Consider the following 26,444-nt stretch of genomic DNA (forward strand, 5'->3'; position numbering starts at 1 on the left):
ATACTTTTGTTTTACATCTATGCATTTATATATATATATATATATATATATTAATATCTATATATTGCAAGTTTCTTCCATGTAAAAATGTGAGGATAAGGTTTTCTTTTAATTTTTTTTGTTAAATGCTGCAGTGCAGTATTTAATCACATGAAATAAATAGTTTATGTATGATACTGCAACCACTGAAAAACAAATGCTGCAACTAGAGTTGCTGTTCTTTAATGATTTAAGGTATTTTGAAAGCATTAGCGTGTTTTTAAGGATAATGTGCAATATTTTTAACTTGGCTGCCCATGCAGGCAAAGAATAAATGACTTTTATGTGTAACATCTAACTATTTTGCTTTCTAACGCATAGGTGAGGGTAAATTCTTTCTTGTTTCAACTCTGTGTATTTAATTTGTACTTTTGAAAATAGTCTGTGGACAGTCAGTTTCCATGATGGGCTGCTGTGTCACTTGCCTGTCATGTTGGGAGGGACAAACATGCAAGGATTGCTTATCAGTAAAATGCAGCAGATCAGTGTGAGCATTGATAACAGGCCAAGAGTAGAAAATGGATTGACCTAAATATGCTGATATTGCATAATAAGGTCCTTCAAATATTAATAGGATAAACAAAGTTCAGACTTTTTTAGGCTTGTTATGTCGGTGTTAGTAATTAGAATATGTATTAATATTATAAATTGTCAAAATTAATCATAGGAATGCTGCGTTTCTGAATAGAAGTATATGCCAGTCCTCACTTAAATATGCATTGCCTCTTTTTTCCTTTTCTTTTTAAGAGAAATACCAGTCGTCAGACAAAGCCACTGAAAGTGCAAGTTATGCATTCATCAATTGTTGCCCATCAGAGCTTTGGTCTGAAGCTTCTAACTTGGCTTGGCAGTGTTATTGGATATTCAGGTGGGCAAAACTGACGTTTTTGAGATAAGTTAGAGAATATTTGTGAGAGGAGCTGATTTTCTGAAGCAATTCTGTCTACTTATTTCAGATATGTAATGTATAAGGCAAAGCTATTAATAACTTGTTAGACTTCATTCTATTTTCTCTTACTGGAGTGCTGTTCTGAATTCTAACTTGCATGTGAAAGTGCTACCAGTAGCACTTACGTAGTCTTTTCTGTTTAGTTGCTGTTGAACAGAAGCCAAGACTTGCTGTCAAATGCAGTATGCCAAAAAGTTATTTTTTTCAGTCCCTATTTCTTTTTAAATGAATGCAGTAAGCTGAAAATAACCTGTCTGATTAGATAAAACAAAATTATTCAGAAGTAATTTGATGAATGATGATGAAAGCGATTGCTTCAGATTTTGTGCTAAGTAGAACAGAGAGAATACAAGGAATTGTGAAGGGTTTTGGTAAGTATAAAAGCTGACAAAGTCTTAATCAGATTTTTTGAAGGAGCTTTCTTCAAAGGAATCGATGCACAGTATCAGATTTTATGGGAATGCTCGATTTTTGTTTTGACCTGGTTCACTGTTTATCCTGGTAAATCATAAGATTGTAAAGATTGAGGGTATGAGGGGAAATAAAAGGAAAAGTGACAATCTGCTGATAGGGAGAAATGTAGATACAGACCCCCTGAAATTTGTTGTTTTTTCATCTGGAAATGTTAGCAAAAAGTATTAGCAAAGCACACTCAGCTGTCATGTTGCACATATGTTCTGCATAGGTGCAGCATTTTCCAGAGACTGTATGTTTTCCTAGACTGATAGTTGGAAAACTAGCCAAGATTTCATGCACAGGGGCTTTATAACGTGTTCTCATTTTTGAAACATAAGTAATTTATGTTTAAGCTTTAAAGATAAATCAAACTTTTGAACAAAACTTAGGTAGTGGTTTGTTCAGCTATTTGCCAGTGTTGCTGGTGAACTGTAGGTATTAATAGAAAGGAGTTACGGAGATAGTTTCTTTCTGTGATAAATTCCCCTTTCGCTGTAACATGTAAGCAGGCACTGTCTTTCTCATTTTCAGCCCAGTCTTGTGCCTTGTCACTTTTGCCAGGTGCCACAGTCGTTAATTTTCAACACTAAATGACGGCTGCAAGAAAGTAACTTGAATATATCAGTGGTGTCTGAAGTTACAGAAGAAAGCACTGAATTTCTTTTGACTTGTGTGTGTAGTGTTTCTGAAGTTCTGAAGAGTTCAGCCTGTTAAATGCTGAGTTCTTTATGATTCAGAAGGGCAAATGGCATGTTTGATTGTAAACATACATTTTGTGTGTGCTCAGTGTGCTTATTTGCTTGAACTGCCTTCCATGTGTTGGGATGCAATCTTGTACTCTGATTCTGGTTTTTGACAAACACACCCAAAACCCCTAAATTCTGCTCAGTCTTTTAAACATGTTTGTCCATTACTAGTCATCTGTAACATGGGGTTATGGAGTTGTACTGCTTGGGGGGTTACACTGAAATGTCCTTAAACAAAGGCTGAGTGACAGGTGGAGGGGTCTTCTGCTGTGCCAGAGTTAGGCTGGATGATTGCTGTCAATGAAATGACAAATTCTTGTCACTGAAAAAGAAAAAACCTTGCTATGGAACTTCATCAGAAGTTTGACTACTGCATCCTTCCCAGCAAATGTCACTTCAGGAATAAGTGTTTGTTTGACAATTGTTGACCAATGCAGTAGTTTCCATTAATTTGGTGTCCTTCCTAACAGTAGTTGGAACTGAACTCTGCAAGGCAAAAAGGAGGAACCCCAAACTGCTGTAGGGGTTTTCAGAGTGTATGCTACTGCACCATGGTGCACATGGTGCAGTGTACACAGCCCTAAGCCACTACCCACTCTGTCTGAGGAGCTGACATACCAAGCAGGGTGTGGAAGTAAGGGCTTTGTAAGTCCCGTAGTTCCCAGGGAATATGCATTACCTGCAATGGAAAGCCAGGTTGAACATTCTTAATAGGATCGTGTCTGGGTTGTGCTCTGTTTCAGATGCAAGCATATAATAACTTACAAGTTCATGTAATTCAAGTTATTGCTTCTTTCTATTAGAAAAAATATGCAGTGAAGCCTTAAAATGATAGCAACTCCTAAGAGAAAGCAAAAGTTCCTACATGAATATATGAGTGATTTCATAGATTAATTGTATTTTCCTTTTCATATATTAATTGTATTTTTGTTTTCATAGGAGTCAAATCAGGAAAACTTAAAACCTAGAAAATCAGTCTGCTGTTTAACTGTTATTTTAGTAAGCCATTTTTAAAGAAGCACATTTTTATTTGATAGCTTTAAATCAAGTCATTGCATTTGGCAATTTTCACTATGTTCCTCATGTTCCATAAGGCTGGCGTGAAATTTGCAAAATATGAAATATTTGTGTTCATATCAGCAAAATATGAGTGCTGCTATTGAGTTGTCATGGAAAAGAGGGCAGTGTGAGGGCTTTCATGTTGTATGAAAATTTCAGGGTGTCAAAAAAACACGGGTTCGTGTTGGAGCTGTAACTAACTCGTACCATTTCTCTCCATTCAGATGGCCTTCGCCGAATATTGTGTCAGGTTGGTTTGCAAGAAGGGCCAGACGGTGAAAATTCTTCTCTTGTAGATAAGCTGATGCTGTATGATTCTAAACTGTGGAAAGGTGAGTTTTTTCAAAGTTCAGGAAAATGCAAGAGAATGCTATGCCTAAGTTTTCCTTTTACTGTATTTGCTGATGTTTGATCATTTTCACTGTTGTGTTATGGATAATTTTGCCTAATTTCTTACAATCTCTCCCTTTATGATATACTCCCAAGTGTATTTAAGACAAGAACATACAGAGACTCTTTGGAGACGGGATTGGTTTTAGGTCTAATTTTTCAACGTGGTCTGAAATGAAAACTGTCTTGAATATGCAAATGATAGTGATAGTTAATGGAAATAGAGTAAACAATAGAGAAACTGGGGGTTTGTGTGCTTTGTAGGATCTCAGCATCCGTTTCATATCTACCAAAATGCCTATTTTTAAGGGGTGAGGCAGAGTCTTTCGTTTGACTTGTGTTTGTGTTCATGAGGTATTCTTAAGTGTTCTGAGAATATTCAGTGAAAATTACTGTTCTGTTGTTTTAGAGCCCTTGAAACTTTGAAAGGCTGCTTGATGTAATGGAATAAGCTAGAAAAGTTGTAATTTTGAGTAAAGGGAGGCAGTTAGTTTCTATTCCCTCATTGACTCCATTCCACATGATCAAATCATATCTGATTTGATATCCTGAAAGGGTGTGTAAGGCCAGGTGTAAGAAAGAGAAGTGCAAAGAACAGGTAGGGAATAATGCAATGTGTCTGCCTCGGGAACTTCTTGGAATACCAATAAAATAAGTAAGAAGTAAGGTGGAAAGTGTATGTAGGATGGAGAAAATTATTATTTTAGGTTTTGTTTATCTGATACCTTTATCTTGAGAATGAAGTCCTGGCACTGCAAATTTTGTAATCTGAAAGATACTGCTTTTGTGGAACAGTACATTTTTTACACAGGTTTTTTTAGGATAATGTCTTTCATGTAAGCAAAGAGTAACTTTTGCATTTCTATTTCAATATCAGTATTTCTCTACTTTTTCATGTATTCCGTAGTTCCTCTTCACTGGGGAAATAAAGTCATGGTTTTGACTTAAAAGTGACCTACAGAAGAAATTATGCATATGTGTATTTGCTTCCAAGCTACATCGAGATGAATATCATTTGTATTGATAATACTTTCTGGGAAGCTGTCCAGACAGACTAGAAATTCAGAGATAGCTTAGCTGATTATTTTATGGAGATGTTCACAACTGAGAAAATTTGTTGCAGTTCCCAAGACTTCCCATAATAGTGTTCTCTTCTTTTCCTTTCTAAATCCCCTGTTTATCCCGAAGAGGAACAGAGTTCTGTTCTTGTTTTGCTGACTTCCCTTTTATTTGATGATATACATTCCCGTTCAACAGTGTTATCTTGTACAGGAGTAATAAATAATGCCTCTTGAAGAATTTTGGTTTATTATTCTTCTTTATCCTTTGCTACCACCTGACAGACTTAATCAAAGCAGCTTCTACTCTGAAATGCACATTTACCTCATTCTGTAGAAGTTTACTTTTCTAAATGTTTCCATAATATGCTGATAGAAAACAGTGACATGTGATATTTCATTCATTTTTCTTGACAGGGGCTAGAAATGTGTATCACCAGTTATTCATGAGCAGTCTTCTTATGGATTTGAAATACAAGAAACTTTTTGCTATCCGCTTTGCGAGGGTAAGTCTCTTTCTTACAAAGAGCTATTAAATGCTTAAACGGTCTAGTGAAGAGAGTCTAGTTAGCATACAGCAATTTAAATGAACTGTTACCCAATTTTTTTCTTCCTTTTTGTGGAAGTGAAAACCTGAAATGAAATGCTGGAAATCTTATTTTACTCTTCAGTATATTAGTTATAATGGCATCTCATCTCCTGGGAAGGAAATGGCCTTTCAGACACCCCAGAACTAAAGCAGTTCAGATGTTTTTGTCTTCACCATCAGCTATGCAGGCTATCAGTCCTTAAGAGCTAATCGTTGCTCATTGTTGAGGTGTAAGCTGTTAAAGCACTGCTCAGAAATAGTGCTGAAATTCAGTTATGCTGATTAGTATTCCTGCAGTAACTGGTATTTGAAATGCTTTAAATCAGCACTGCAGAATTCTGCTCACTCTGCTGCAGACTCTTGAGTAGAAAATAAAATACGAGCCTTTATTGTGAAAATGAGAGTGAGTAGATCTCACATGTGAGCAGATTAAGTTGTCATATTCTTTGTACAAAATACCCATATAATAATCCGTTAGAGTTACTCTTCCCTTTTTCGTGGCATTAAAGTTTCCCAGAGCAGACATTTAAGTTAAAAAATCAGGTCAGTGTGGATTAGAGGTGAATTTCCCCTTGTTGTTTAGAATTACCGGCAGTTGCAGAGAGATTATATGGACGATGATCACGAACGGGCAGTATCGGTGGCTGCTCTGTCTGTCCAACTCTTCACTGTACCTACTCTGGTGAGTAGTGCCTGTCTTTCTTTTAAAAACTGATAGTTGGCACTCCTTGCCTTTTTTTGCCTCCTTCTTAATAGAACTATGAGCGATTGCAGAGTGATTTTATGAAAGATGACCACGACAGAGAGTTCTCAATTGCTGACCTCTCGATACAGATATTCACAGTGCCTTCTCTTGTAAGTACTGAAAGACCAAAAAAGGAAATCTTTATTTGTTAAAAGCCTCTCAAGGTTCATAACTCAAGGCTGCAGATTTCTTTAACATTACTGTGGAAATGCAGAACAGTCAGACTGTTTGCATACATTGCTATGGGTCTAGAAGTTAAAGCATTCAACATTGGGAAATTTCAGTCTGGCTTCCCAGAGTGGGCTGGGTATTTCTGATTTTTCTTTTTACATTTTTCTTTTACTTTTTTTTAGAAAGGTGCTTTCATATTTATTTAGACGTACATGCACATAACATTTAAATTCTTCATCATACCGAGCCACATTTACTGTTTATAGAAATCTTCATTGTGGTTTCCATATCATGGTTTCAGAGCGCCATTCTGGTGCAGTTTTATGAGTGATCCACTTTATGTTGATTTTCCAATCAACAAAAGTGCAAGCAAGAATTGTCTCATGGTAGTCCCTACTTCCTTTGGTACTTTGAGTCTCAAGATAGTGCCTTCTTTTAGATTTCCAGTTAACTTTTTTTTCAATGCTACAAGCACTGTGACTTCTCCCTGTGAGCTCACTAAATCTGCTGGTCTTTCGCCAGCTTGTTTGGGAAACTTTTTTTTTTGTTCCAGTCTCCATTTTAGTCTATCTTTGCTTATGTTATGAACTAGACAAATTAAAATTTGGAGCTGTTCTGGAATAAAAGCCTGCTTTTCATACAATTCATATAGAATTGTTTAAAAAAATGAATGCTTCTGAATTCTCCCAAATTTCATAAGCTTCATTGATTTCTTAAATTCAATAGTAGCATGGCAGTCACAATACTGAGCAAACTTCTTCAGTTTCCTAGGGATGGACATAATTCATGGGAATTCAACAGGAACTCAGGATTTTGTTCCCATGGTTCAGGACAATATTGTATTGCCTCTTAATCTTGATGCTTTCAATAAGAATGGTGCCAATATTCAGACTTACAGTTAGACTTAACCAACTAATATTATTCAGATGGTTATGGTTTCTTTCCCTTTGGCAGATGCGGTGGTACAATATGTGTATCAATACATACTTTTTGAAAAAGTAATTTCAAGCATTTCCCAGGGCAGAGTAATTGCAGTGCCCCTTTTACACATATTCTATTTTAAAAGCATGCAAAAAAAGCAAAGCAAATACATTCTGACTGTTGTGCAGAACGATAGAATAGATTGATGACATCGAAGTAATTATGATAAGCTTCTATCATAAGAACTAAGTATTATTTTGGAAATATTTATAGCCACTTATTCTTAACTAAATGAATAAGTTAAAGAATTTAAACCACCCCACCATCCTTCAGTAACATTTTCAAGCTGATCTTAGTAATTTAAGAGTTTAATCTCTCAAGGAACTGCAGTTTTTTGTTTTGAGGGTGGATGGGCAACTCTGTTGTTGATGATTTTTTGGGAGGAGAATGTTAATCATTAGATTCTTTTCCCCCACTGCAGTAGCATTTTAGAAACTATTTTGGATTATCATTAGCAGTTGTAGAACCTGGAAGCTCTAGTCAAGATCCACAATGTCATTGTGGTAGATCAGAGTGGCCAATCTTGTTGAGTCTACTAGCCAGATCCAAGGACTGCAAGGCTTATCCCATTTAACCTGGAGAACCAACAGAATGGGGGAGTTGTGGAAGTGTTCATGAGTAGAAGCTGGCAGTAACTTAGTGCCCCCCCCTCTGTTGTGAAGTTGGCTTAGGTTTGGCTGGGTGATGAAGACAATCTTTGTCAGACTTTGCTGATTTGTTTCATACAACATATGGCTATATGCAGTAGACCTTGAGGGAAATTAGAGGTTATTTCATGAAATTTCCGTGTGGAAATTGCATGTGCAGTTCCTTACTGGTTCAGAAGAGGCGCTGCTCTGCTCACCACAGCTTTTGACAGTTTGTAAACAGAAAACAGAAGAGCTGTCACTCCCCTAAGGGGCTCAAACCATCTGAGAGGAGACAACACATACTTAGAGGAAGCTACAAGTTAATTGTAAGACACATAATAATGTGTCTTGTGCCATAATTACATAGGTTAGCAGGAGCCTTACCATAGACAGACTTCTGTACAGAAAGGATCTGAAAAAAGAAATCTGGCTTATGATAATTTTTGACTAGATTCCTTTTTTTTGTCTTCTGTGATTCTGTGAAAAGAGTGCTTTTCCGTGTTCTAATTATTGATGTTATTATTTTGGATAAAAAAAATTAATGTATTTTATAAACTTCATGGTGCAGTGTGAAAATGTTGTTAGCTGTGTCTGTTAATTACAGCAAATTTCAATGTACTTTGGAATAGGCTCGAATGCTAATAACAGAAGAGAATCTCATGACCACTATCATCAAAACTTTCATGGACCACTTAAGGCACCGTGACATCCAAGGCAGGTTTCAGTTTGAACGTTACACTGCTCTGCAGGCTTTCAAATTCAGGCGTGTCCAGAGCCTTATTTTGGATCTCAAGTAAGTATATTAACTATGTGTTGATTTGAGAAATTGAGGAGTTTAAAAAAAGAGAAATCTAAAATGAACACTTGCGTCTCTCTGATCTCCCCAGGTACGTGTTGATAAGTAAGCCAACGGAGTGGTCAGATGACTTGCGACGCAAGTTCCTGGAGGGTTTTGATGCCTTCTTAGAATTACTCAAATGTATGCAGGTATGTAAATCTGTAAATTACAAAATTTGGCAAAATTTCAGCAGGAAGTTAGCTATTATGATGTCCAAATAGAAGGAGTTTAATCTACTCTTCATTGTAGAACTTCAGTGCTGTATCACTTTTGGAGCCACTGCGTTTTCCTAAAACATCTCGCCTCACTTTTTAAAATTTTGTTGTAGAGGACAATAAAAATTAAGAGCAGTTCGAAACAAGAAGTATTATTTGGGGCGTATCTTGCACTTGTAGAGGCGGACAAGCCAATTAATTCTGTGAGCAAAATCTGGTTCATCTCAAGTGTCTGTCAGCAGAGTTGCTCCTTGTGTTGAGGAATAAATTGTTCCTGACACATAAATAGACTCTTGTGGTTCCATTCTCTTTCATTCCCCCAAGGTTCTTTTTACCTGTTGCAGCAAGAATATGTTTATAAGGATACCTAACCACTGTCTCACACCTCTGCTACTGCTGCCAGTGTATTTCAGTGATACATTGTTGAAATGTATAATTCTTCTTGTTCTAGGGCATGGATCCAATAACCCGTCAAGTAGGACAACACATTGAAATGGAACCGGAGTGGGAAGCAGCATTTACACTGCAGATGAAATTAACACTTGTTATTTCAATGATGCAGGACTGGTGTGCATTAGACGTAAGGATTAATTCCTTCAGAATTGTTTTCCTGTGTGAAGAGGGATAAAACCCAAATATTAAGACATGTAAAAATTGACCTAAACTTTATCATAAGCCAGGGACATCTTCTATGAGCAAATGCAAATCTTTTCTGTATTTAAACACAAGTGTGGTTTGTACTGACCAATTCATAAGAATGTGACCAAGCCTTTTACAAATACTGCAGTGAATTTTGTCACACATCTGAAGATTGTGATTATCACAACGCTATCAGGTTATAATTCTCAGAGAGGAGGGAATGGAGGAGTAGGCCCTGGATCTACCAAATACTGCTTGATTTTAAGTCGTGTTTCTGCCCCGTAAGTGTTTCAAGTTTTAGGATTTCAGAACTTGAGCATGGTAAAATATGGCTGTGGAATAAGTGATCCTGGAATACCTGAACATTCAGGCTGGCTTTAATCTGTTACTGGTAGTTAATGTGCAGGTTTTACTAGCCGAGCATGATCATTGCTCAGAAAGTTACCATCACATCAGTTACAAAAAAACCCCAAACCCAAGCAACATCCTAGTGGGTATTTTTCTAATCAGACATACCAGTATGAGTTTTGCAGTTTGTGCTGTCCTTTATTTGGCTCTTTTGTTGGATTCCTTATCTTAATTTTGCAGGACAGTTGTTAAACATCACAAACCCTTTGGGGTCTTTTTTACATTGTCTGTATTATTTTTCAGAGCTGTGTTTTTTTCATAATCTCTGTAAACTGCAATCTTTCTTTCAGGAGAAAGTCTTGATTGAAGCTTACAAGAAATGCCTGACTGTGTTGATGCAGTGTCATAGTGGGTTTACTGATGGAGAGCAGCCTATTGTCCTCAGTATGTGTGGACATTCAGTTGAGACCATCAGATACTGCGTTTCTCAGGAAAAAGTTAGCATTCATCTCCCAGTTTCTCGTTTACTTGCAGGTATGAACAGTTGAAAAATATTTCAGGAAATGAGAAATGTTCTATAGATGTGATTTGTGTTTGTGTGTACATGAAGACACACACAAGCATTGTTTAAGGCCTGAATAGGATGAATTTTGGCCATTTCCTAGCTGTTTGGTAGCTTCTAGGCCAGATGTTCTCAAGAACCAGAGAACTCGTTATCATTCAGGCTGGGGGAGGTTGTCTCATGTCTCTGGATTTGTATTATAGGCAGCTACTGCTGCTTTTGCCACTTGAGTGATGCAAAAGAACTGCGACAAAATATGGACTGTGGTTGACTGTTTTGGAATATGTTTAGCTGTCAGATTGAATAGACTAATCAACATTCTGTTAGAGAACAGATTTATCAAACAGATGTGTCACCAGAAAATTGAGCTGTGCCTTTCTCTTCATATTGTGTCTATCTTGTTCAGCAGTTGTGTTGAAAAAAGCTTTGTGAATTTTAGTTTACAGAATCAGAAAGAACGTGATAAAAATAAATTCACAAATAACAAAGTGAAAAAGGTAATTCTTAGGTAAAGTGCCATGCAGCTCAGTGTCAAATAGCTTTAAATATTTGAATTATTGAGCAAAGTCCTTGTAACTTCAATAGAAAGCAAACCAGAAAACCTTCATATGTTTTGTAGGGGCCTTATTCTAGTTCCTGAGGTATTTTATAAACCCCCACAAGGACTGATAAAAGGGAGGAGTTGTCTGCTGTTGCTCGTTTATCCTGACAGACCAAGGACTCTTGGCTCTCACTGTGGGGACATGACAGAGTCAAAAAAAAAAGGCAAAAATCTCACTTGTACTGCAAGCTTTATACAATTACAATGGGAACACTTCAGTTCTCTTAAAATGTATTCTTTATGACATGTTTCTTCAGGAAATAGCTGTGTAGCTCCAGGGTGATAAATTTGCAGACTTGTAGCTGTGTCCAGACAATGGTCCAAGAGTAAATTAGATGACCTTTTTTATCCTCTTTGAATTACATAAAATATTGTATGTAATATTCTGTATGGTTTTTTCATGTCTTTATGTAGGCTTGCATGTTTTGCTGAGTAAAACTGAAGTGGCATATAAGTTTCCAGAGCTGCTGCCCCTGGTATGTAATTAAATGTAGTATATTCATTAAATATAATTAATGCTGAATGTGAAATTGGTCACGTAAGTGTAGGATATTATCAAGTAAAGCAAAGGACCTTTGTACTATGAATTCTACTCAGAGAGAATATCTTTCATACATAAAATTGCCTCTTAAAAGATTAATATCCAGATCTTCATGAGCATAGATGATCAGTATTGCTCGCTAAAGTAACAAAGACTCAGGTTGCATAACCTCCTTTCTGTAGTAGAAACTACTTTTAGGAACCCCAGGCAGGATCTGATTCCTTCTCCTTGAGCTGGGTTCTAACTTTCTTCCCCAGCTGTTTCTTGCTTTCTGCCTGTTCTTACTGATAGGCTGTTTCTTTAAGGGGTAGTCAAAAAATGTAAAATAAAAGAGGATAAAACCTAACTGGGAGAAGAAATCTCAGTGTCTTTGGAAAGAAGTAGTACTTAACCTTTGAATGAAAGAAATGATGTTACAGTGTTATTAAATTGCTGGTGTTGATGTTTTAAAGTATAAAAGCTGCTGTCTTTAGGAATAAACTAAAGCCCTCGGGCAGTAGTTGTGTGGAGCAAAGACAGAATGTAAGGGTGATTAACAATGAATGATTTGAAAGATTGTGAATAGGCTCATTTAACTTTTGTGCTGGATTTGCTTGTCTTTTGTAGTGCCCAAATATTTTAATGATCACAAATAGCATCCTCCTTCATTTCAGTCCCATTTTCTTTTATTTTCTGTATATGCATCAAAATATTGCATTTTCTTACTGCAGAGTGAACTTAGCCCACCCATGTTAATAGAACATCCTCTACGATGCCTGGTCCTGTGTGCCCAAGTGCATGCAGGGATGTGGAGGAGGAATGGTTTCTCTCTTGTTAATCAGGTAAGTGCACAGGAGCTGTAGAATCACTCTTTCCTGATGACTCCCTCAGGGTAATTTCACTGAATAACAGAACCAGTTAGGTTGAACAAGACTTCCGGGATCATGGAGTCCAACCCTTGGCCAAACACCACCTTGTGAGCTAGACCACAGCACTAAGGGCCATGTCCAGTCAGCTCTTGAACACCGCCAGGGGCAGTGACTCCAACACCTCCCTGGGCAGTCCATTTCAATTTTTAACAACCCTTTCCATGAACAAATTCTTCCTAATGTTGAACCTGAACCTCCCCTGACACAGCCTGAGGCTTTGTTCTCTTGTCCTGTTGCTGGTTGCCTGGAAGAACCTCCATGTATTTCTTGAAGTGAAGGGCCCACAACTGGACTCAAGGTGGGACCTCACCAGTGCTGAGTACGGAGGAAGCTCTTGGTCTTTCAGACCGCAAAACATTTTTTCCTGTATGGATTTGATATATTACTTATGTCTGTCTCATGGAAGGCAATGTGAGGTAGGCGTTTTTATCAGCACTGGCATCATTTGAGTATTTTTGCCTTTAAACTGGTCTTTGATTTTTTTTAGTCAGAGGTTGCTTTTTTGTTTCAGGCTGCTGCAGTCACCACTGAACTTGGTGCTCGCTGTGTAGAGTTTTAGAGTTTTAACCCCATTAATGCAGTTAATGACTCCTAGCTTATTTACTGTGTACTGTGCAGCAACAGTTGGAAGTGCAGATTAGGTCTGCTCATCTGTGGTAATGCATTCATCACCTCCACATAAAACTGTCTCAGATACAAAAATATGCAACGTTATGGTATCATGGCTATTTGTATTTATAAAGTAACTGAAATTCGAAGACCCCCTCAGAAGCTTTAGAAGCAGTGTAGAGCTAAGTGATTTTTGGCTTTCAGCTCTTAAACTTCTGGAGACTGGCTCCTTTCATCTCTAAACATATGTTCTCAGTGTTTGTATAAATTAGGTGTTTCAAGCATAACAGCTATAAAATGGGTACTGTGGTGTCAGTACCACCCACCAGGGTGGTTGTCTCAAGTGATTTTCTCAGCAAGACTTATATTACAACAGGAATAGGGTTTAATTCTGTGAGGTGTTAACTTGATATATTTGCAAGAAAATTCCTTCAGTCCCATCAGCCCTCATCTCCGTTAGATAATTGCAATGTATATTTACTAGGAGACTGAATTAAATTGCTCAAATAAATTATGTTCTGACACTTCTTGACTCTTGAAGGATCTTCATAAGGCGGTGTCCTTGTTGTCATTACAGCAAAAAGAGCTTTAGTTATGTACAATTATAGCAGTGCCCGTGGTGCTGTGGACACACATCAAATCTGGAATTTCAGCATAGCTTTTGGTAGTGAAATAAGTGTTAATTTCCTCTGGTTGTCAGGATCTTGAAGTTAAGAGCTTGGTTTAGTTGAGATAATGTAACTCCCACAGTCTGCAACTCCTTTCTCTTTACTTTGGCTGTGAGGAGAGCTCATGTTCAGCCAGCTCCTTTTGGATCTTTCCCAGATAATAGGAATGGGCATTTATATCTGTGGATTATTAGGATAGGGAAGAAAGGGAAGGCATGCCTAGCTGTCTTCATGTAATTCTGGTGGAAATGGTATGTGTCTAGAGGAGACTTTAGCATGCTGAAGTTTGTTTCCAGGCCTAAGCAGAAACTTGTCAGCCCTATTTATTTTTCCTTGATTGTGGTAGGATCGAGCTTTCCCACCTTTCAGTGTCATGCAGTAGTTGCGGTGTTGCTGCTGCCTGGCTCAGTCCTGTTGAATTCCTCCTGGGATGGTTTGGGTTAAGTATAGCTCTGTCACAATATTAACATTTTGCTGACTGGCAATTCCTGAAAGATGGTATCTCAAATGATTAAAGAGCAATTCATGGAGAAAAGAAAAACATTTCTCCAACTGCAAGGGCTTTCTCTCCTGTGAATTTCAAACAGTTAATTGCTAAACAAATATATTAAAACATAAGCTAAAGAGGTCAAAAAGATTTTTGCTTGTAAATTTATGCAATCCAGACATTGCATCACTACAACCCAGCCAGCAGCTATGCTTGTCTTGTGCTTTATAAAAAGCTTTTTGCATACAGATATAATTGTGTAATTTTTTTCAAATTACAGATTAATTTTTTTGTTTTGAACACAGTATAGCAAAGTTTATTTTTTACAGAAGTAAGATAATTTTAGATGAAATATTATTAATATATTTGTTAATGATTGTGGTGTGGTGTTTTGGTTTATTTTTTTTTTCAGATCTATTACTATCATAATGTGAAGTGCAGGAGGGAGATGTTCGACAAGGACATAGTAATGCTTCAGGTAACCATGTATACCAGTTTGCATTTTTTCAAGTATTTTCAGGATGTCTTTGTGTTTACTTCTATCTTAATCAGATGCTTTTTAAGGAAAAAAGGCTTTTTTTTTGTGAAAAGACTTCAATTTTCTTATTTCATCTACATAATTATGGAATAATTTTTAAAGGAAGTAACTATTGTTGTAATACTTGTTTTTTAGCTACAGTTTGAAAAGTGCAGGATTTTCTGTTTAGTGTATATATGCCACATCTTCAAGAATGTAATATTTTAACTAATGGGTTGCGCTGTACTGGCAGTTGCATGATCTGCCTATTGTCAGAAATGTACTCAGTGAATGTGTTGATGTTTTTGTTTTTCCCCTTCAGAAGAGATTTTGCATATGTGGCAGTCTATTCTGTCACGGATGCAATGCTTCTCCATTGATAGCAATATAATCTAAAATTTCACAGCTTGGGGTGCATAGTTCACCTGGACAGCAAAATACTTCCTCAGAAAGTCCCTCAAATCTTGGCTAGAGTTAGCAATACCCAATAGGATAAACGTGCCCCAAGTTACTTCTGCTTTCAGACCTATTTCTGTGAGGCTTGATCTGCTATTGATTTTTAATTACCATTTTCAGCTGCCCATTTCAATAGATATCCTATAACTTCCTTAGAAATTTATTCTGTTTTAAAGATGGTCCCATTAGCAATAGTAAACTAACAACAAATACTTGTAATTGGCAAACTTAGATACCTTGTTTAATAGACAGAAAAAACTTCAGCCAGTAGATTTCAGAAACTGAAATCTCTGAAAGTCAGTGTTTGTTCTGCTTTGAAACTTTGATATTTTTCGCTCCAAGAAGGTTTTGGAAGCTTTGCTGTACAATCTTTAGAGGATTGGAATTTGTTGTTAAGATCTTCAGTGGTATATACTAAGTAATATTAGGCCTGCTAGAAGATAAGCCTGCAGGAACAAAATTTTAGCGATAAAAACAACCAAACAAAAATCTTTCACTGGAGTTTGTTTAGACTGCTTAAAATAGAAGGAGTAACCCTGAATATTTTGCATGATGCCCTTAAAAGGGCATCAGAAATTCTTGATAAAGCATAGGATTCTGCTTGTCAAATGGGCTTACAGTTTGGTTTTTGGCGTCCTAAGAGAGTAAGCTTAAATATTAAGTCTTCATTCATAGGGTTGAGAGTGGGATTAATTTTATAAAGAATATACAGTGAACATCATATATAAATATACAAACATGCTATGATAACACCCAATCTGTTTTGTCTTTATCATCTTTTTTTTCTTTAATAGACAGGTGTGTCTATGATGGATCCAAATCACTTCCTGATGATAATGCTGAGTCGCTTTGAGCTCTATCAGATATTTAGTACTCCAGACTATGGCAAAAGATTTAGCACAGAGAATACTAACAAGGTATTTTATGCACTGCTGCAATAGAAAATCTTCAGTCTTGTTTTTCAAAGTGTATCAGATGCTGTTGTACTGAGACAGAGCTATTTCTTGATAAAAAAGCAAAACCTATCATATTTTAATTTCATTTGGCCAGTTTGAAGTATGCATAAGTGGTTTTACCTGTCAAAATGGTAAACGTCAGAAAATGTTGCATAATTTTTGCATTTATGACTGTTTTAGCATAGCTGAGTTTGAGAATACTAAGGGTGAAAACAGGCAATGTTTCGAATCACTGAAAAAGTATTTTCAGCATATGGAATAATTATTGAAAAATGTAATTTTTTTTATTATTTTACTTCAGGATGTTGTTCAACAAAATAACACTCTTATAGAAGAGATGCTATACCTCATTATAATGATTGTTGGTAAGTTCAGAATATATTTAATTAACTTTTTAAATTTAGGCCTCTTTAATGGTCTGCACAATTTTTTATTGCTGTCTCACGTTCAGTCCTGTTGTGAATTTCCTGGAGCTCTGACTTCTTTCCTAGGAGAAAAGCCCTGAAACTAGCTTAGATCAATGTAATGAATTTTTGAACACTGGTGGGTGAACACAAGATTTCAGAAGGCTCCTTATTTTCCAGCCTTTAATTTAGAGGTAAAGATTAAAAAATGTTTAAAATCCAAAAAAAACCCCCTTGTATTTTATTTCTACAGGTGAAAGGTTCAGCCCTGGAATAGGACAGGTCAATGCAACAGATGAAATCAAGAGAGAGATCATCCATCAGCTGAGCATCAGGCCAATGGCTCACAGTGAATTGGTAAAGGCCCTCCCTGAAGATGTAAGTAACTGGGTGTGGAGGGGAGAATCAGCTTCCACTTTTTAAGGCTGATTGCTGAAAAATTGTCTTGTGTAAGTTCATGTCACTTAATGTGGAGTGAGAGCAGCATGATTATGCTAAGAGCAAGGTTAGCATGAGTACAGGTTAATAGTTCTCGTGGCAAAGGTAGTAAAGAGGCAAAGAAGGAACAAGATATGAAAGAGGCAGGAATCTGAGAGTTTCTTCAGCTCCTTTCTGTATTTAATACTGTTTCTAATCAGGCCATCTGCCCAGCAGTCTCTGCAGGCTGCTTGTACACCCTGAATTAGATGTATGGAAGTGGGTTGTTAGAACTATCCAGAAATGAAAGCTGTTATATTTTAAAGCCTAACAATAAGTGAAAGGACGTGGACTCAAACACTGTATTATGACTTGTGTAACATAAATGCTTCATTTACATGAACAGAATAATTTATCTGAATTCTATTATAAGTACTTCTGTAGGACAGCCGAAGCTTGCTTTCCTTTCTCCTTTTAATATTTTTGAAGCAATCTTCTAAAAATTATTTCTAAAGACAGTCAAAATCCCAAAGTTTATGTTTGACTGCACTGGTAATAATTTTAATGGTGAATTATGAAATACTTTTCTTTTTTTCTAAATATTTTAAACTGAAACAATTTGAAAAGTCAAATTTTAAAATTATTTAAGAATAATTTAGGGTTGCATGAAAATGCAAGTTTGATATAAGCTGGAGTTCTAAATTGTATTGTCAGTCCTAAATACTTTTCCCTGGCCTGGTAACTGCTATGAATATGTATTGGAAGAAGGGGATAGGAATATTAAAAGAGAATTAGTACATGAAGTGGTGTTACATATTTGAGCTGATGTCTCATGCTGCCTTTTGTGGTTTTTTGAACATTTTTCAGTAACTGATCTTTTTAGCTTTCCAGTATTTATTTCAATTTAAAGACCTAGAAATTAGAAATCCTGGCTGTGTATTGTAAAAATGTGCTGAGTAAGCTAACTTAGAGTTTTTCTTCTGCTACTGTTACATCTGAGTTTATTATGACCGAGAAAAGCAGTACAAATGAAGCACTTAGAATGGCATGACTTTCTCAAAGTACCTTTTGCAGAGATGGAATTCCTGAATGTATTTTCATGTTATGTAGTTTAGTACTCTCCCGAGTGTCAGTAAAATGACTTTGTACTGCATTCATTTTGCATGCTTACTCTAGTATTGTATGATATTTGAATGTGTTTATTTCAAGAACTCCAGTAACACACTGTCTTGCCTTTTCACTCCATGTAGGAGAACAGAGAGACAGGGATGGAAAGTGTGATTGAAGAAGTGGCATGTTTCAAGTATGTTTCCCTTTATTCTAATGATTCAGCTTTAGAAATGGAATGTCTAAATTAGTGAAAATGAGAGAATGAAAGAAAGAGGGCTGAGTCATGGTGATTTCCCATGGCTTTAATCATGTGCAGAATTCTTAATACTGTTACTTACCTAATTTCTAGAATGCCTGTTAGGCTGTGTTTGTTAGTTGTTCTAGTTAACTATTTGCTCTCAGATGTTAAGAACCAGTTGGCATAAAGTGTTTTGTTTGCTTTGTTTTTTTATAGAAAACCTGGATTAACAGGCAGAGGGCTGTATGAATTAAAACCAGAATGTGCCAAGAACTTCAATCTGTATTTCTATCACTTTTCAAGGGCAGAGCAATCAAAGGTAACTAGTAGTTTAACTTCCTGGGGTTTATTCTGTGCCTTTTTGTTTGGGTTTTTTTTTGTTTGTTTGTTTGTTTGTTCGCCTTTTTCCAAAGCTTGCTTTTGTGAAGAAGTATTACCAGCTGGATATTTGAGAATGTTAACAAAATTCGGCCAGGTTTTTGCAGTGATTTCTGTGCCACTGCATCCTGTGCCCTATACAAAGCTGTTGAAACCAGTGGGAATTCAGGAGCTTGTCTGTGGGTTCCCTTGGATCTTATTTTACTGAAAGTATTTAAAACAATCTGTATTTTCCCTTACCTTTTGGAAATTGCCATTTTAGCTCAAACTTGCCTTACGGTTTTATGCTAGGAGAAGAATCCAGGCTGGCTCAAGAGGAAAGATTAATTTTGAAGTTGCATGCCCTACTTTACGAGTAGAACATAAGACAAACTGAAAAGACATGAAAGCTTTCATGTTTATTTAAGGCTGGGAAAAAACAGTAACAATGTAGTAAAGCATGAACGCTTTTTTTATTAGTTTTATATTGGTACAGATTTTGAGTAATCCTGGCATTGTTCTTCTATTTCAGGCAGAGGAAGCACAGAGAAAGCTGAAAAGACAGAACAGAGAAGATACAGGTATTTATTTTTGACAGGAGATGGGAGAAGAGGGAATCACAAATCAAGCTGTGTATTGCCCTGACATTTAGACGAACAGCCAGTTCCAGGGCTAGAGTAGAAGTTGGTTAGAAATGAGGCAATTTCCCTTATGTCTCCCTGGCTATAGTCAGGGATCTGATTTGTCATGGAAGCAGGCTTCTGAAGAGCTTATTCCTTTGGCTTTTCTGTTACACACAAGCCATGTTGAATGGTGCAGCCTGTGTTGGTAACTGTATTCTGACTGTTTGTTGAGCAGCTGTGTTCTGCCTTAGGGTCATAGAAGGGTTTGGGTTGGAAGAAAGCATAAAGGTCATCTGGTTCCAACCCGCTGCCATGGGTTGATCTGTTAAATCAGACATTTTAAATGGGTGTTGCAAATTTTGGAGAAATATCAAACGCGTCAATTTCCCTTTCAGCACTTCCACCGCCAGCTCTTCCTCCTTTCTGCCCACTTTTTGCCAGCCTGGTGAATATCCTGCAGTCTGATGTCATGCTGTGCATTATGGGCACTATACTGCAGTGGGCAGTGGAGCACAATGGCTATGCCTGGTCAGAGTCCATGCTGCAAAGGGTATGGGGTTTTTATTTGAACTAATGCTTATGCTAATGGAGGAATGTTCCTCAGAGCATTTTAATATGATATTAGAGATTTGAGTTGTTTACTTGGTGTCTGAAATATCCAGAATACTGTCAATGAGATGTAAGTGGCATTTCCTGATATGCAAAACTTGGGAAACCCCTCTGTCTCTGATGCAATTTTATTTTTAAAAGTGAATGTAAAATCCCATTAGGTAAATTTCTAATGGGATGCACATGAGAGGGAAGAATTCTGCTTGAATCAGTGGCAGTAATATTTTTTGTAGTAGAGAACCCATTAATTGTTGCATGTTAGAGAGAAATTGATTTTTTTTTCTTGATGTTCCTTTGCTTATTTTCAGTTTATGCTAAATCACTTTAGGAGAAAACCATGAAGGTGCACAAAAGAATTTTCTAACTTGAAAATGTATCTGCCTTGGAAAATGTAACCGAGCTGTTTGTTCTTTGTGATTTATAATGATCTTTAGAAACCTGGAGGATTATTGTAGATTTTGGTGTCAGGATTGTCATTTTCTGGGGTGTGCAGAGATGAGTAGTGAGCTGCCATCCAGGGACTGTTTATATTGGGCAGGGTTGTTGGTTTAGGGTCCAACTCCAAACTTAAAAAAATATTGATGGGTTTTAAAATAACATTTTGCAAAAAAACCCCCCAGTTTTGAAACGGGGTTAATTTTTTGACATCCAGTCTTACTGAGTGTATATTACCTTTTGCAGATAAGTTTAAATTAACATAAGCAGTTCTGTATAACACAAAAAATGTGGAAAATGGGACAATATATTGGTATTCTAAATCACAACAACGTTGTTGTATTTAGGTAATGTAACAATGCTAGGTTTTGGAGTAACTTTGGATAAAATAAATCGGTTGGGATTTGTTTTTTTTTTTTTTTTTGGACTGAACTAAAATGTGTTCAGCCATTCTCAAAACCTTGAAATTCATTACGGACCTATCACTTGCTCAGAAACTTGTGGCATTTCTCTGTGATGGTGCAAGGGAGTTGTACTGCATCTTTCCCAAGTCAACCACTTTTGTCTCAGAAGCATTTGCAAAGGCGGATATGAGACATCTGCAAGAGGTGGCCCATATCTAGTGAGATCTTGTTAAATAGATGTGATAGACTGAGGAGAAATTAACTTATTAAAGTTGTTTATTAAAACAAATTTTAAAAAATTTCAAGACTCTCATCAGATTCTGCCACTTTTTCTGTAGATACTTGCTCTGTTATGTTCCAGTTCTGTTACAAATTTTCAGGTGATTATCCTTTCCTTACATGGTGTCATGTTGATTCCAGGCACCAGTAAACCTTTATGTCTGGAGCATCCTGCTAATTTGTATAGGGTTGCAAATTGCCTGATGCAACATGACAGTTTGCCACTGAAGAATGAAGTATCTCAGCTTCAAAATGCCATTCAGACTATCATAGTGCTAAGTAGGGTAATTACATTTTTTAAGTTCAAGGAGACTACAGCTCTTCACTGACCTAACATTTAAAATGTGTTTCTAGAGAGAATAAATTTAACTCAAAGGTTTTAATTTTTTGTCGCTAAACTTTGTGTATAAAAAGGACTTAAAGTCTGCTTTGTGCTTCTTCTGTCCAGAGAAGAAGCAGGGGGTACATGCAGGGGGTCAGCAGAAAGATAGGAAGAACTGACTTCTCACTCACTAGTCAGGACAGCAAACAGAAAGAGGCAAGTGTTTAATGTGGGTTTGATGTGGCAAAGTTTCAAACACTGTTGCTCCTGTGTAATGGAGCTTTGGAATTCTGGATATAAAAATAACTTCAAATCTGTTTGTAATATATAATTGTATTATATGGCTTTCCTGTTTCTTAATGAATTACTCAAACTATATAACAAGATTATATGAATTACGTAAGAAAAGAACTAAAAGTTGTAATTTTTACCTAGGTTTTGCATTTGATTGGAATGGCATTGCAAGAAGAAAAACAACATCTGGAGAATCTCAGTGAGGAGAATGTTGTAACATTTACCTTCACTCAGAAAATATCAAGTATGTATTTCTTTTCAAATGTAGAGCAAATTTGAAATAACTAAAAATGCCAAGATCTCATATGTCATTCTTCTGAAACAATGTTTACCAGAAGAGTGTATTTGTTTATCCCTCAAAATGTTATCAAGTTGACTACAGATAAATGCTTTCTACATGTGTAGAACTATGCTGGTACAATACTAAAGGTATTTTCCAGAGGAGAAATCCAGAAGTTGAATAATTCCCTCTAGATCTGCTTCTTACTACCTTTAAGTGTCTCCTGAATGAAGATTGCTGCCTGGGATCAGATGCAATTGCAAAAATCATAGTTGCGTTCTTAAACAGTCTTTTAATCTTGACTCTCCTTTGTATTGTCTGAGTAATGCCTCTGCTTTTGCTAACACCTGAAAGTTCCATTTAAAGTAGTGGAAAATTAAATATTGGGGGTTCCCAAGAAACCAGCCAGGGAGCATATACAGTGCATTTCTTTTGTAAGAAAATATAGTCTGTGAGCAAAACTTTTCAGGATTTAGAAGTTATTAATGAAAAGGTTTGCAGTGGGGGAGAACGAAAAGTTACATATTGTGCCTATTTGTTGAGGGAAGTCTTCAGTTGCTGAACAAGCATTAGGGTTTCTTGTTTTTAATGTTAATGAGTGATTAACTTGCCAGTAATGGTATAATCAATTCTCACTGTAATTGTTCTCTCAGAACCAGGAGAAGCACCCAATAACTCCCCCAGCATACTAGCTATGCTAGAAACACTGCAAAATGCACCTCATCTGGAAGTGCACAAGGACATGATCAGGTGGATATTGAAGGTAAATGTATTTTATATTACCACTGAAAATCATGGAAATAAGATTTTTGAAACTCTCCTAATTACATTGGGATGATTTCTGTATTTCTCATGTGGATTTGTTGTACTTAGTTTTACTCTTCTGGATTCCAATCCTGCACATTGTATAGTCAGGATTGTAGTGTATACAGTTACGTTCTTATGTCCCAAACAAATTAAAGCCTTTTTTTTTTTTTTTTTTTTTTTTAACAGGCATTTAATACTATTAAAAAGCTAAGAGAAAGCTCTTCTTCAAGTCCTGTGACTGAGACAGAAGGAAATATTATGGAGGAGGTAAAAGCAATCTGTAACAGCTGACCTGGAACAGGTCTGGGTGGTGACTAGCAAAGGACTAGATTTTTAATTGCAGCTCTTAATCAAACATGGGAAACATCAGTGACTTCTGAAAATGTGTGTCATAGTTTATAGATCAAACTCATTTATTTGAAGAACATATTGGTAAAGTCCCTAAGCTGTTTTTCTTTTTTCATATATTGTAGTCTCCAATTTTTTTGCACTTCTACTCCATAGAACTGTCTGTATTACAATCACAGCATCGAATGTTTCTGCTGTTCCCATCATTTCAGACTCCACAGAAAGTTGCTAAAAGAAATGGTTATCTATATATTGTTACCATGCAGGTCATTCCAGATAAGCTCTGCCAATGTATGTAGCTCAACATGACATCCCAGGCACTGCACACACACATTGGAGCACTGTAGTGCAATCAGGAATGCAGCTGCTGTGGAGGGAGAGCAGCCCCAGAGATGAGACGTGTCACTCTCTTATCCTTTTATCCTATGAATGCTTAAAGGGAAGAGGAATATAAAATGTAGTTAAAGGTTGAGGGGAGGAGGTTCCCCTTCTAGATCTGCAGTTCTTCCTGACATTGAACACAAGCTAAAGAACAGAGGGCACAAAATAACTCTTTGGTAGACTTTTCTTTTGTCTTTTATGAGATTTTGGTTGGTTGGAGGTTAGTACAAGGTACACACAGCAGTAGCTAAAGTAAATAATCTGTTATAACAAAATTTCAGAGTTCACGCGATAAGGACAAAGCGGAAAGGAAGCGCAAAGCTGAGATTGCCCGACTGCGCCGCGAGAAGATTATGGCCCAGATGTCCGAGATGCAGCGGCACTTCATTAATGAGAACAAAGAGCTCTTTCAGCAAACTCTGGAGGAGCTGGATACTTCAACTTCTGGAGACCATGAAAATAGGTAAAGGCCCCTTGTTCAAATTTTTTTTCTCATTAATCTTTGCATCAGCTTGTCCTGTGTTACCTCTTTTAAAAGCTCTTTTTTTTTTTTTCGATCTTGCTGGAAAACTGTTCATTAGTTTCTGAGACAAAAAATCAGCAGTAAATGGAACGCTTCCCACCCCTTCTCTGTCAGAATTGTGGGATAAATATAAACACAAACAGGCAAATAATTTTTCCTACAAATTCAGCCAGTAAATTATTAATAATACTGAAGAGACCACGCTATTAAACATAGTAAATTGGAAATAGCTGATTATATGTCTGTTGAAGATCTGGAAGAAAATCTGCTTGGTAGTTGGAAATATGAATTAAAGAATGCTAATGATTTTGTGGGGAAGTGGAGAGTGTTTTCAAATATTAGACACTTAAGAGATGGTTATGATGGAGGGCTGCATGTTCAGTTTCTGTGTTAAACTGGAGTGGGTTATACTGCTGGGAGGGTTATGAATTTTTTCTGGAAAATACATGCAACTTCTGGGCACATAGGAATTGCTATATAAATGCCAAAGCTATTTTTTGTCAGAGAGCATTTATCATAAATTTAAGAAACTCAATAGACACGCTTAAATCATGATCTGAATTACAATGTTTTTCAAATAATTTGCTCACTAATATTCTTTGAATATTCTAGCCCTGTAATTTCAGATGCAAAACTCACAGCATTGGGTCCAGAGCAAACTAGAGTAGCTGAACCCAGACAGGTTGTTATGTGTATATTGTGCCAGGAGGAGCAAGAAGTTAAAGTGGACAGCAGGGCCATGGTCTTGGCAGCATTTATTCAGCGATCAACTGTGTTGTCTAAAAACAGAAACAAAATTACCCCAGATCCTGGTAAGTAACTAACTCTTCATAGTTGTCTTAAATATTAAAGAATATTGGGGTTACTGTGACAACAGCATTTTTTCATCTGAATCAGTGACATAGCCGTCTTATGTTTGTGAATAGCTTCGTTGTAATCAGTGGCAAAACTCCCATATTTTTGGTGAGGTAGAAATGTGTGTGCTGAATAATGTAAATTACCGAGAACATTGAGCTCATGCCATTTATTTGTGACAAATTATTTATAACTGTTGAAAAAACCCTTAAAATCAGAAGTGTTTGTTCTTCAACCATGCCTGTAACATCAGAGAGAGGAGGTGTTAATGTAGTGCTTTAAAAGCACAAGATGTGCATTTTCTTCCTCTCAGTTATATCATCAGAAATGCCTCTTAGTGATAATAAAAAACTCTTGGGTTTAGGTACTTTGTGAAACAGATCAGTGAGCAGGGGCATTGTTGCAAAGGTTTCTCTGGATTCTGGATGTGTAAACACATAGAAATCTTTGCACTGAATTGTTTTGCACTCTGACCCTGAAGATTGATGTCCTTGAGCTCATTGTTTGATGGTGCTGAACCATCAAAACTGCAGGTTGATCTTGGGGACCTGTACTAGGGCCCAACACCTCTGGAAGCTTGGTTTGAAGCCTTTAAGTACAGTACATAGACTCAAGTAAAGTGATTCTTACAAATAATTTAAACAGTTTAGGTTGTTATGGATCAGTAATGTGTTTTATGCCTCATCAGATGAACTACACTTCTGTGATAAGGTTAAATAATAATGCAAATGTGGCAACATTAATCTGCCATTAAGTCTTTTGATAAATGTTTATTTCAAAGTGGGTTTTATTTGTTTTTTTTTTTCTTTTTTTTTCTTTTAAATACAGAAAAGTATGACCCCTTATTCATGCACCCAGATCTGTCATGTGGAACACACACGGGTAGCTGTGGACATATTATGCATGCTCAGTGTTGGCAAAGGTAAAAGGCTTTATTTAAGTTTCTAGTTCAAATAACGTGTTATCAGTTTGCCTAATGGCACTAATTTTAATGGCAAAATTCCTACCATGTAGTAAACTTGAAAAGAAATTTCAGGAAGTGATTAAAACAACTTTCTGTTGGAAATAAAGGAGTAAAAATCAAATGCTGTAAACATACTCAAAATAATTTTACACTTACTGTCCTCTTGGTAAAGAAGAGTTCAAAGCCATAGATGGCAGCTTCATTCCTGTTCCTTGTTTATCCCATTGCATAATTCCCTGTAGTGCACATATATCTGGAGCTCAGATTTTTGGGTTTTTTGCAGTTCATTGCTAGACATGCTTTTGCTGCTTCTTCTCCTCTCTACTGACGTTTTAAATGGCAATGCATCCCTTGCACTCTTAATTCCTCCAACAGGTTTAACTTGAAGTAGAAACATCAGTGAACTAGTTCAAGTTCATCTTCAACATAAACTCAATTTTATCCTTTGTTTCTGAGCATTTTAATAAAGCCTTTTGCATTTATTTTTTTATTCTTTGATTTTTTTTGGAGGCATATAAACATGCTTAGTGCTGTGTGGTGCTAACGCCACGTGACAATTCAAACCATTTGTGCCTCTGACTTCGATTAGGCCCTTGCTTTGCTCCTTGGCATGGCTTCTGAAGTGCCGAATTTCATA

At 36.6% G+C, this 26,444-nt stretch overlaps 1 protein-coding gene across 2 annotated transcripts in view; it reads left to right on the forward strand.

The window, feature by feature from the left end:
• The window catches only part of UBR2 (ubiquitin protein ligase E3 component n-recognin 2), a 55,261-nt gene that overhangs the window by 14,959 nt on the left and 13,858 nt on the right, over window positions 1-26,444 (forward strand). Inside the window, exons 8-31 of one of the 2 annotated variants that reach the window (XM_066178364.1) lie at window positions 787-907; window positions 3,474-3,581; window positions 5,115-5,203; window positions 5,870-5,968; window positions 8,442-8,605; window positions 8,700-8,799; window positions 9,317-9,445; window positions 10,203-10,386; window positions 11,430-11,491; window positions 12,267-12,377; window positions 14,641-14,706; window positions 15,996-16,118; window positions 16,459-16,522; window positions 16,815-16,939; window positions 18,229-18,281; window positions 18,543-18,645; window positions 19,216-19,264; window positions 19,702-19,856; window positions 21,791-21,893; window positions 22,583-22,692; window positions 22,923-23,003; window positions 23,747-23,928; window positions 24,601-24,800; window positions 25,672-25,765. In XM_066178364.1, coding sequence (XP_066034461.1) covers window positions 787-907; window positions 3,474-3,581; window positions 5,115-5,203; window positions 5,870-5,968; window positions 8,442-8,605; window positions 8,700-8,799; window positions 9,317-9,445; window positions 10,203-10,386; window positions 11,430-11,491; window positions 12,267-12,377; window positions 14,641-14,706; window positions 15,996-16,118; window positions 16,459-16,522; window positions 16,815-16,939; window positions 18,229-18,281; window positions 18,543-18,645; window positions 19,216-19,264; window positions 19,702-19,856; window positions 21,791-21,893; window positions 22,583-22,692; window positions 22,923-23,003; window positions 23,747-23,928; window positions 24,601-24,800; window positions 25,672-25,765 — 2,675 coding nt within the window. Of the gene's footprint in view, window positions 1-786; window positions 908-3,473; window positions 3,582-5,114; window positions 5,204-5,869; window positions 5,969-6,042; window positions 6,142-8,441; window positions 8,606-8,699; window positions 8,800-9,316; window positions 9,446-10,202; window positions 10,387-11,429; window positions 11,492-12,266; window positions 12,378-14,640; window positions 14,707-15,995; window positions 16,119-16,458; window positions 16,523-16,814; window positions 16,940-18,228; window positions 18,282-18,542; window positions 18,646-19,215; window positions 19,265-19,701; window positions 19,857-21,790; window positions 21,894-22,582; window positions 22,693-22,922; window positions 23,004-23,746; window positions 23,929-24,600; window positions 24,801-25,671; window positions 25,766-26,444 lie in introns of both variants that reach the window. The other variant, XM_066178363.1, reaches the window with a different exon arrangement.

Source organism: Chamaea fasciata, unplaced genomic scaffold (assembly GCF_029207755.1).
Source record: "Chamaea fasciata isolate MVZ Bird 193981 ecotype frontalis unplaced genomic scaffold, bChaFas1.0.hap1 SCAF_3, whole genome shotgun sequence".
Taxonomy (NCBI): domain Eukaryota; kingdom Metazoa; phylum Chordata; class Aves; order Passeriformes; family Sylviidae; genus Chamaea; species Chamaea fasciata.